This window comes from Cuculus canorus, chromosome 3, assembly GCF_017976375.1.
Source record: "Cuculus canorus isolate bCucCan1 chromosome 3, bCucCan1.pri, whole genome shotgun sequence".
Lineage (NCBI taxonomy): Eukaryota > Metazoa > Chordata > Aves > Cuculiformes > Cuculidae > Cuculus > Cuculus canorus.
In genome coordinates this window covers 5,805,674-5,817,709 of record NC_071403.1, presented here as the reverse complement: position 1 = coordinate 5,817,709, position 12,036 = coordinate 5,805,674, and the positions used below count along the sequence as shown (strand labels likewise).

At 38.9% G+C, this 12,036-nt stretch overlaps 1 protein-coding gene across 1 annotated transcript in view; it reads right to left on the bottom strand.

Annotated features, from left to right (window-relative positions):
• Nucleotides 1-11,395, bottom strand: part of MYOM2 (myomesin 2) — a 79,652-nt gene extending 68,257 nt beyond the window's left edge. The window contains exons 1-6 of the mRNA XM_054063401.1: nucleotides 11,316-11,395; nucleotides 6,725-6,804; nucleotides 3,947-4,080; nucleotides 2,732-2,851; nucleotides 987-1,128; nucleotides 646-803 (exon numbers count right to left, since the gene is read on the bottom strand). Of these exons, the coding sequence (XP_053919376.1) occupies nucleotides 646-803; nucleotides 987-1,128; nucleotides 2,732-2,851; nucleotides 3,947-4,053 (527 nt within the window). The 5' untranslated portion in view covers nucleotides 4,054-4,080; nucleotides 6,725-6,804; nucleotides 11,316-11,395. The remainder of the gene's footprint in view (nucleotides 1-645; nucleotides 804-986; nucleotides 1,129-2,731; nucleotides 2,852-3,946; nucleotides 4,081-6,724; nucleotides 6,805-11,315) is intronic.
• Nucleotides 11,396-12,036: the final 641 nt, after the last annotated feature.

Genomic DNA, 12,036 nt, shown 5'->3' with positions numbered 1-12,036 from the left:
CCAGAAGAACAAGTAGTGAAGTAGCGAGGAGTTGGCATGTGACGAACTTTCTGATTCACCAGCCCTGACGCAAGATGGGAAGAAAATTTTGTCGTGAATCACAGGAAAGCACTCTAGTAAAAAGAAGGGAAACAGCAAGATTGCTCTTCAGGTTAGATCTTCACAGTCCAGCCTGAGGCTCTCACGTATACAGGACAGTACCTCTGGAGAGGGGGGCAGCTTCAGGTGTGTTCTACTAACATCCACCTCAAGGGAGGCTGGCACAAAGTGGACACGGATACAGTCCATGACAACAATGCTGCTGCACAAGTTCAGCCAGACTTAGTAAGTAGGCTGTGAGCTCTGTGTATTTTGCCTTTTTCTACTTCATCATCAGGGAATTCAATGGCCAGGGAAAGACTGGAAAGGGTTCCACAGTCTGCATTCTGAAATAACAGAGTGTGCTTCCCCCACTGCGCAGGGCCATTCAATAAGCTGTCCTCCCACTCCTTCCACTGCAGTATCAACTGCTACAATCCAGCACATCTATGGGGATTATAAAGGGGGTTTAACATAACCATTATGTATGTGACACTTATCTGTTCTGCCATAACTTCCAAATGAAAAAAGCTTAACAACATTTTTGGAAGGCTAGGAGTCTCTTACCATTGTACAACAGGGGTGGGATATCCTTGTACAGTGAAGCAAAGGCTCACAGACATCTTTTCCCAGACAGTGTGGGACCTCAGGCGCACTAGAATTTCAGGGGCTCGACTTATAGTTTCCTCGAGAGCGTGTCTTTCCAGAGACATATTTTCTTCTACCTATTAAACACAGGAAAAAAAAAATGAAGAAGCCTCTAGCATCAGACTCAGGGTAAAAATTTTAATCTTAAATCGACAAAATTAAAGCATGCTATGCCACTATTGGTGTTTGAAACACAGGCATAAATTTCAGTATATCTTCTGATTCCGCTTCGAAAGGAACAAAAAGTTTCAGCACTGTACCATCCTTTGTATAGCAAGTCTATCCAGATGTTCTCTAGCACGGTGCCTGGCTGTGTGAATCTCCTTTTCCAAAGCAGACAACTCACTGGCGAAACGAATCCTTTTCTCATCACTCGCGTGAAGAGACTTTTGTTCCTGAGTCCTGTAGAACAAGAAAACATATCAGGTAAGAGTAAGCATACGATGGTCTAAGATTGTCATTCATATGCATTAGGCAACTGAGGGCTGTGAAACCGTGCCGCGGGATGTAAAATCTAGTTTAGGAATTATTCTTAGAGATTATGTGCCTATCCTAGTAAGCAGGTGAATTTAATATGAAGTTTCCTTCATTTTCTTTCCTCCTGTATATGTGGTGCCTAGTTTTGGATCTTGAAAACTGTCGTGGTCATGTTGACACGATATCCCAGAGTCTTAGTCCTTTCATAGTGGAAGACTTGTCCTCATTCTAGTTCCCAATCTTTCTTTCCATGAATGCAAGAAGGCAGAGGAGTGAAGGCTTGTCCTCTGCCTTTTAACACCCTGATAAGAGCTGAGCCTTGCTTACGGTGTGCCCTTGGTTCTGTGGGCTCTATCAGCTGACCTCACCTGAAAGATACAGACCAAGGAGCTCACAAGGATTTGGTGAATAGCTGCATGCAAAAAAAAACTCCCTCGGACAAGAGTGAGTGGGAATTAGTACAGAAACTATCAGGAAAAGACAATGTTTTGAGAAATTGTGGGTTTCTCCTTGAAAATCTAAGTCCATAGACTTTTCAGTATCCCTAAAAAAAAATCAACTCATAGCTCAAGCTCCTGTATTTATGCTGATTCTGTAAGCAGCCTATGATACTCTGCCTTGCCAACAGGACAAAAGAAAGGAGCTCAATATCATAAATTTCTAACATGATGGTCAGTATAGAATATGGCAAGAATCTCAAAGAATAAACCAACACATTGTGAAACAAACAAGAAGACTTGCATGAAATTCAGTGAACAGTAGATCAAGACATTATTTTTCTGGTATTTTAAATATATTTCTTTGTATCATTTTAATGTACTTTAAATACTAGCCTTGTTCTGCCATTATTTTTTTTTACACTGATAAAATTTAAGACAGTTCTAAAAAAATAAATTAGATCCTACAGATTAGTTTTCTTAGAACATTCTGTTCTAGGTTATACATTTCAAAACAAAGTACCAGAACCATACAGGTGTATATAATTTCTGTAACGCATTTTCTACGTACATGACAGAATTAGCTCTTATAATTGTAAATTCTATGTGTCTTTGGTGCAGTCACCGTAGAACATGGCAGAGCAGAAACAGTCAAATTCACTAACAGGAAAATCGTCTTTGGCACATCTACTATAGAATTCCATATTGAGGCTGTAACTGAGACGTGACAGTGAGCCCTCTTGTCATTAAGGAAAGAACTCAGAATGTTTAAATTAATCTAAACCAGAATTTCAGGAATAGTGGAGTAGACCTGTTCAAAAGGGGATTTTGAATCCCAGGCAGAATCTAAATTATTTTGGTTTTAAAGGTGTTTCCAAGGGTCAAGGTACGTATTAGGGGAACAACTCTGGGTTGAAATACGAGACTGTAAGTGACACTCAGTCATTTAGTATTCCAGCCAAAACAGATTAGTGAAGAACAGTGACAGAGAAGCCTCCAGTCTTGTCAACTCTGAAAAGAGCCCTGGCAAAAGAGGGATACTAGATGGGACCAAAGCCACTACACAGGTCAGATAGGACCGACAGCTTTACCTTTTCCTGGATTCTTGTATTGCTTCATGAGCCAAGGTGCGTGCCCTCCTGGCACAGAGTCTACATGTTGTTTTTCCCAAGCCCGTTGATTCATAATAAGCAGCCTGTCTGGAAGCAGCCCTTCAAATATAACAGACATTGTCATAACCCAGCAATCCTGGTAAAACACGAACTAACAGAAGTCAAAGAAATTACTTTAAATGAGCTGAATACTATGTCTGAGCACTACTCAGTGAGAAACCTGCTTTGCATTCCTCACTAACTGCACTACGGTGCCAATTCTTGGTTGTCCTTCAAGGACTTAATGTCCATCATCTGTCATTGGGGATCATTAGGCATTTTATTTCATCCACTTCTGTTAAATTTGTACTTGTCTCGGCCTCCAATCATTCAAGTGCTTTGATAGCGCTTCAGTGAACCTCAAGAGTAGCTGGTTGCCTCATACACAATTCACACAGAGTCTCTATAGCATTTTCTATTTCTAAATATTCCTGCCTTTCTATATTTCACGCAAATTTCTGCACAAACTCTTCTCTTCCATAAGGGACAACGGACACCCAGCTAGGCTTGTTAGGCATCTTAATTACTGAGAAGAGAGGGTCTGTGATTCTTAAGCAACCAAGGTTCAAGGCTCCAGACTTTGAGATACATAGAATGTGCATCTTGTCGCTAAAAGTCTGAAATTACATGTGAGCGGAATTAGACTTTTATTTCATTTTAAAAAGAAAACTGAACAACAAAAGAATATAATTAGGAATAGCCAGGTTCAGGAGAAGGAACATCCTTGTGTCATCTATAGTGCACAGGTGCAGTTGGGTTTGATGGTCGCAAAGGTGTTTTCCAACTTCTAGGAGTTTATGAAGAATGGGTAAGAAAATATTTCTGTGATATACAATAAATTTCGTGGCATTTTCTCTTGTCAGAGTTTCAATTGGAGCCTAAAAGGAAGAATTTCCAACTTGGAGGTAGTAAATATGACAGATTTTGAGCTAAAACATCTGTGTAGGTGAATTGCAACATAGCTATAAAGTCTAGCTGTACTGGTGGGAGACTATGGACAACATGCATCCTATTAAAAGGAAGTGGAAAACAAGTCTTCTGAACACATCACAATTTTAGAGGATGGCATGGAAAGGTAAATATCTAGATTCTTAGACCTTATTGGCCAAAACAGAAAGCGCTCTGTGCTCCATATGTGAAATACATGGTACTTACTTCCTTGCTGCGTATTCCTCAAGTACATATCTTGTCTGAATGTTGCGATAGGACTGATCAAAGTGTTTGTGCCTCCTTTGGTAAAATGGCACCGCTATGGATGACATACTTCAGGTTTTTATGATCAGTAATTCCTGCAGAGAATAAAATCACATCTAGCCATACGTTTCAGACACGTAGGTTTGATAGTTTTACATCCATACACACACATATATGTGCACGTGCACAAATGTAGAAGATTCCATCAATTTATGACACATAGAGCTATCAATGATGTACATTGGCACCTCAGGGCGTATTTTATCAGCCACACAGTGAGCCACGGAATTATAGATGATAGAGTTAGAAGAGAACTCTTTCAATTATTTCCCCTTCTTTGCAGATGTCATTTAACATATTTATATGCTAACATTTAAAGAAATTTCCAAGGATGTAAATTTGACAGCTTTCAGGGCATTTTTACATGTTTCAGATCTGTGCTCTTCAAACCTTTTACTTTGTCCCTTTCTGCAATTTATGCTCACTGTTTCTTGTCCAGCTGATCCAGACAACAGAAAAAAAAGACCACGTGCACCCACTTTTGCAGCAGCCTCTTGAAGATTTTGTTGACATTTCCTTTCAACTCTTGTTTAAACGAAACAAAACTGGCTTGTCCTATCTTTTCTCATGGGTTACTTTTTCTAGACCTCAAATCATTCTGGTTGCTCACCTGTGGACTTTCTCCAACGTATGACATAGTTTGATCAGTATTGGATAGAAGGTTCTCAGGAGTGTTTAGGGAGCTCCCAGAAGCAGTGTGGGTGGGAATAGCATATTTACCACTAAGACAGAGTTAAGCAAATTCCCAGTCATGGCAATAAAATCACCTGGAGGTGCCTACATCCCTTTACCTTCGTTAGAAATATGATGATAACTTCTTGCAAAAGTGGGGAATGTTACCTGCCACGTTCTGAGTAGGTGCCAGCTTGTATAAAGACTGGATGCTGAGTAAGTCCCATTTACAGTCCCGGTTGTTGAGGGATTCTGAGGACAACTGAATAGCCAACATGATCCCCAAGAGATGGCTTCACTTCAGTGACAAAGGAAGCAATTTCCCAGTACAAAGTCTGTAAAGAGGCTTGGGCCGAATCCTGAAGTCTTTAGCCAGATAAATTCCTGTAATAACATCTAATTTCTTCCTGACAGGTAAGGGGAGAGCCCCTTTCTTATAAGCCGATGTGGGGCACGGCCTCTCCGCTTCACTCCAGAAGCTGAGGCACAGACAGACGCATGGCCTGGGACCCACCTCAGGGCTACCCATGGGAGATGAAGAACACCAGCTCATCCTAGGGGGGTGTTAAGAGGGTATCAGAGTCCTGAGGGCTGCAGTGGACATGACTGGTCCTGCCCAGCCTCCTCCAGGGCTCCCTGCCCTCAGACCACTGCCCAGGACCCCATGTCAGGCCCCAGTGCCACCAGCCTTGTCCCAGTAATGCTGTAGAAGGAATGGTCTCCAGATCCTCACAGCCTGGCCCTGCCCAGCCGTGACCCCCACCAAGAACAACCTGACTGTGACGGCAATCCTCAGACCCACACCAAAAGCCCACACTGGCCACAAAAGTCCTATAAGTAGGCATGTAAAATGGAAGTGGATTTGTACAGAAGTCCTATAAAATTATTTAGATACAACATGATCTCCTCTCACTTAGTTTCAAAGGCACTGGAACACGGTTTTAGGCCATGTTCTCTCTCTTATCAAATGGATATTTGTGCTTTGGGGACAAAAATGAACATTACTCAGACTAAAATTCAATTAATAACTGCGTCAAGAAAAAAATTGGTTTCCAGTGAGAAGAGATCAAATTCAAAATTGAAGAAATTCAGTCACCACGTCATTGTAAACTTTCAAGTTTCATGTAATTTTTTTGCTTTCTTAACAAAATATTACTGAAAACAAATTCCTAAATGCTTATCACTTCTTCTGAAGGGAGTGACGTTTTCTGTCACATAATGGAATTTTTTTTTTAGTATCTCATATTTGGAAAAATCATTTTGCAAAATCCCCATTTGAGAATGGGCAGCAATCATAAAATTGTTGAAAAAATATAGATATTATCAAGACTTTTGTGCAAATTGCTAAAGTGTACTTGCTTACATTTTTCTAATTAACCAGCATCACTAGTCAGATTTTACATGCAGAAAAAAAACAATTTTCTACATTTCATTACATCAATTTATAGTTGAAAAATGAGGGCTAGAGTTCTTATACAACAAGACATATTTTTAAAAATAAGAATGTAAGATTATTCAATGAAAGACTATATTTCTTAGTTTAGCAAGTCGCTCCACTTTATGTGTTTGGCAATTTTGCCTTAACTGTATAAAATTAAACTCAAAGTAAGTTTAAAAAGCCCTCTATTTTATAAGCTAAGGATACAAACATAGTAAAAATACCTGTAAAACAAATATTTTTAAACATAGTAAAATACCTGTAAATACCATAATTCAAGCATATAGTATTTACCAACAAAAGGAAATGCTAGTTATTAAGTAGTATAATAAATTCCATCTGCATCCGATTGTGAGTTTCAGGTGTTCAAAATCTGAGTCGGATGCCCCCAAGTCATGGTGTTCTCATATCTGATAGTTTTACTTTTCCAAGAAAAAGGTCTCTGCAGAAGAAGACTGTAGGTATATTTAATAGCAGATACATCTTATTAAAAAAGTCATACGATCTAAAAAGATGAGCTTTACAGTTTATCGCCCGGTAGCTGCATCTTCTGCATAACCTATAGTTACCTTTTCAATCCTTTATCAAGAGATATGAGTATGACAAGTCACGTGTTCAGGAATGAAAGCTTTAGGTAAAATACCAGACGCTGCAAGACAAAAATAAAACAAGTTCACAACATTACTATGGGACATTAAAGAAATAGAGTTCCACGTTTCTCAAGAAATAAGAAAGTTAACATGACCAAAGTTAATACAACGTAGTGCAGCACCTTGGGGAGATGCTATCTTACCTAAGTGCCCTCATGCAGTGTTGAGCTGATGTAGAACATATTAACTTATCATACAGTGCATTGTCTTAGCTACATGAACACCTTTCCACGAGCAGGTTTGGCTTCTCCAAGGCTTCGTATATGTAAATGATATTTTGCTGTAACTGTAGACGTCAAATACCAATTTCTCTTCCAGTTGTCTAACTATATGACTATTGTATATAACACATTTTACTTCCCTCTTACATATATTAACTGGACCGTTAATGGTATAAAGTTCCCTCTTTTCTATTTTTAATTAGCCCTTTCACTTAAACGAAGGTGTAAAGGGCAAACCCATAGATTAAGCTGACTCAGCTGTTAAGTGCTACTCAGGTTTACATGTGGCCTGCGTAATAATTCTGTGAATTTATCAACATGCAGTTTATGTGTTGCTATGTATATAACTCCCACTGTGATCTGACATATGAGTGTTGCAGAGTAACATCTGGGTGGATCACACTCTGAGTCATTTTCACTTTTGAGACAGGAGTGAACCTCTTTGCCATCTGCAGTTCAGCCTTTTGCACTAAATGCAAAACTTGCATTTTAATTGCCATATCATGTTCTAGCACCCAGCCTTTCTCAAATTTTGGGTGCAGATGTTTTTCATGTTTACCTAAACGCCCTTAGAACAGAAAAAACCATAATCATCCACTCCCAGCTTTCATACAAGCAATTAACCAAGCTTGTTAGCAGCCAGACTCATTTTGCCTTCTGTTAACACAGAAGGGAGCTGCCTGGCAACAATTCCAAATGTAATAATCTTCATCAGTTAATTACAATGATGCTTGCAGAGTATGTATTTAATACTTAATAGTGCTGCAAAGACGAGTATCTGAAGAGCAAAATCATAGCCCCACTGCAAACCCAGCTTCAGCAGAGTCCATAGAATACTTAGGGTATCTTGAGTTCATGATAAGAGAAGTTTCCATGGTCTTCCTGGGAACAATATGTTGACCGTTCTCCCAGTTTTCCACTCATACGCATTTACGTTTGAAATTTAGTCAACCTACCACTAAGAGTTAGATAACATGATATGCAGATGACGGCTTAGCCTCACTGAAGTTAGCAATTTGGGTAAACCAAGATTTTATTACTGGCGGTAGCTGAAGACTTAAGCATATTGGCATGCCCGTTGGTGGAACTGACCCAACAGCAAGATGCAGGTAGTGGTCTGGAAGAGGCATCCAAGGGAAAAAAAAAAATCATTTCCAAATGGGAAATTGAAAATTTAACAAAAATTGCATAAATAGCCTAAGAGAAAGATAAATTATTTTTCTGCATAATTGTAACAAAATAAAAAACAAATCTCAATTTTTAGTCAACAAGTTCTACTCATATGTGACTGCAAGCATTACAGAAAACTTGCTGAAATACATGGCCTGTTTGTCAAAAGCAACCCTTGAACTTCACCCAGGCAGATTATTAATTCTTATCCATTCCTAAAAAAAAAGAGACCTAGAGTTACAGGATGAGTCTGTCCTAAAACGTTGTCATCTGACCTTTACTTCTTTGGTGAAACACAGCACCATTGTACTCCTACTTTATTATTGTTATTGCTGCTGCTCCTGTTGTTGTTGTTGTTGTTATTATTATTACTGTGTGTTACTGTGAATGCTGAGACATCAATGGGATCTAAAACACACGAATATATGATTGCATGAACCACTCAGAAGACTATTAAACCCAAACAAAAATAATAAGTCAGACAAAATGCCCTTCAGGATTAATGATATAAAACAAATAAATTAAACTGTTCAAATCAGTTTACACAATTATATATTTTTACATGCTTAGTAGCACATATATAACAATTTATACTTGGTCATGAGTAAAAGGCATAGTTCCCAAGCCAGGATACGCATAGTTTCATGCCGTAGTAATACCGATCTGAATAGAAAGTAATAATCTAGGACCACGTGACAAGGGGCCACATTCTGGAGCAGAGGAGCCAAGGGTCTGATATTGACATTGTTAGTTTGATAAGTGAGTTAATTTAAGATTTAAAGGACAGGCAGTAAATTCTAGCATGGTTATTCACGTAGCCTCAGAGAGCAGGCACACAACCAAATAAATTGATGGATGGGATTGACAAATGCCATGGGAAGTAGAACATGGTTGTGCTCACCATAGATAGACAACTGGCATTCCTAGACCCAGGAAGGTCCTGTCATGAGCGACGCACTATACAGTATGTACTTTCTCTGCCTGACCTGTCAATGCTGCACCATGCAACATGTACTTTGCTCATCTCTGTCCTTGTCTATCTACAGAAGCGTCAAAAACCATCTGTGGGTTCTTGCCTGCCCTCATGTAGCCTATCCTCCTCATTCTGGCTGAAAGATCAGTACATCCTGTTCCTACAAGCATACCCTCATTCTTGATCTTCCTCTGTACCTCACCTTTCTTAAATATCTTTGACCATTCGTACTGACTTGAATGTTTGTCCAGTTCATCCCACACTGTTTCCTCTACCTGTCTGTAGACCACATTGTTCAAAGTTGAGTGTTTTTAAGAAGTCTGGTTTTGCCAGTTTATACTTCCATGGTACATTAAAGCCCATGATATTTAACTGATAAAATATAAAATATATTTAATTCAATACCACCTATATGTTATGATCAAAGATAAAAAAGAGCAACTCTACTCATCAGTTGCTTCTGATGATCAATTGAAAGCTAGGACAAAAAAAATCTACCTTTATTTTCTGTCTACCTACAAACACATTTTAAACAGAAATCTTGTAGACAACAGGTTCAATCTGGTTCAGATCCCCCCCAGAAAAGCGTGTACTGGTCTTCTCATTAAACCTGAAAATGGAGTTCTCTCATCTATTTTTAGTCATATGAATATCCAGCAAAGCAATATTTTCAGGCTTTCAAACTGATGATGCTGGCCATCACAGATGGGTCTATTCTTCATTAATAATTTCATATATTTCGAATGACGTGGCTTTTGATATTTCACTACATCAAGTGATTGGGCTGACAAAGTAGATTAAGACAAGTAGATTAAGCATTTGGTGAAGCACATGTATTACTAGTTAGAATGCACACCTTGTACTTGTAACAGTCCCTGAATGATTTTCTCCACTCTTTAGCCATAACAGTTTGTGAGGAGGCAGTTTGGTATATCCTGTGGGTGGTCATGGTCACAGTCATAGCCACAACCATTGATGGAGTTAACCACAAGCTATACTCTGCAGTGAATAGGCATGAGACAGAGCTGCAGGTATCCTTCCCTCAAGTGAGGTCATTGTAGTGGATGGGAGTCCCAGTTCCTGCATTTTTGTGAGTTTAAAAAATGCAATTTTGGCTTTTCTATGACTCTCATGATGAAAAAGAGTGGAAGCTGTGGATTTAATTTCTCTATCCATATCCTTTTTATAAACTAAACTCTAGTATAGTCCTCAGAAACCATCTGCACACTTTTCTTATGAATTCTTTACCTGACATGACTACGAATTAAATTAGGCTGACTTTGGCCACATTGACTTGAAGCCTTGTCATCCTAACACTCCAAATGCACAGAGTCACAATACATTCCATAAATTTTAAGGTCTCCCTTCACTTGCGTGAGTGTACTACATCCCTTCAACTGGACAGCAAGGGGTGTGAGACAGCGGGACAGTGAAAGTCAGTCAACTCCCATCATCTCAGCCTTCATTATCCTTCATTACAATACTTCCGTTGGCTCACAGCTATTATCAACACACAGGCACAGTTTCAAGAGCCTGAACATGATTTCCCACAAGTCTGTCAGTGGTATTTAGCTGAAATTTTCACGTGGCACAGAACACAGCATGTAGCCTAGAGCCATACAGACACCAGAAAGGTGTCTTCTGAAGCCATGTACTTGAAAGCATGGTAGACAGAAAATAAAGGAGATTTTTTTTGTCCTAGATATATCCTATTCTTCAGCATGCCAAATAGTTTTGCCAGCTACTATAAAAATCCATTCTTTTACACCCGTACTTCAGATAAATCATGTTTTGTCTCTTTATACAGTTTAAGCACACAAGAAAGTAGCATTGTCAATATATGTGCAATTGGAGAAGTGTATATACTAATAAACCTATGGACTTGTATAATGTAGTTCTTCATATGCAGAAAGAAACAGAGGAAATATAATACACAATCAAATCAAATCAAGCTCACTATGCACAGAACAAAACAATTCTACATTAGTTTTTTGCTTGTCTTTTCATAAATCAATATATGTCCTCCTTATTGCTTGTTTTCCATGAGGAAGATAATTTATTTTTTGATAGAAAAGCACCTAACACCCTCACACAATCACTCCCTTTAATTCTGAACAAGAGAAATCTAGATGAAAAATGCACTTACCAAAGGATATAGAAAAACTGAAAAGCAGAGAGAGGAAGACCAGCCTTTCCCAGCTTAGTAAACTCCGACTGAGGAAAACAAAAATAATTCCCCTCTCTAAAGGCTACTGCCCCTTCACTGCCATGTAAGGGCAGATGCAATGCTATATTTAGCACTAACCAAGTGATTCTCCCAAAACTGAGGTCAGCTTAATAGGCAATAAGGGTGTGATATAAAGGCAGAAGAAAAGCTCTGCCCCATACATAATTTTATACCGGTTTTTAATAAAAGTTAGACCCCATTCCTAAAGAAAAAAAAACAGTTGTCTATGTTAAAAGTGAGGATTCTTTTCCCAACAACACCAAGCACATGGGAAATAGTAAGCCAGTTCAGAAAAGAGTTTAAACATTTTATTTAGAAATTATTGATTTTTTTAAACTAATCAACAACTTAGACCAGTGAGGAGATGTGAACTCCAGAATCTTATTAGTAGAGACACAAGATCCCCTTGGTGCCTTAGGCTGTAAAATGAGCTTCCCCATTGCCTCGTTAAGAGCGCCTTGGGTTTGATGATATGGCTACACCGTGTGAAGGCATAGCAACTAGATACAAAGCCTACTAACATGGATTTAGAGAAAGTCCAGTTCCTAATCACTATTTCTATCTCCATAACGTCACCAGTCGACCTAAGAGAGATTCCTTTGTCTCTCGTAGGTAAAGGAAGAGGAATTAATATGATAGA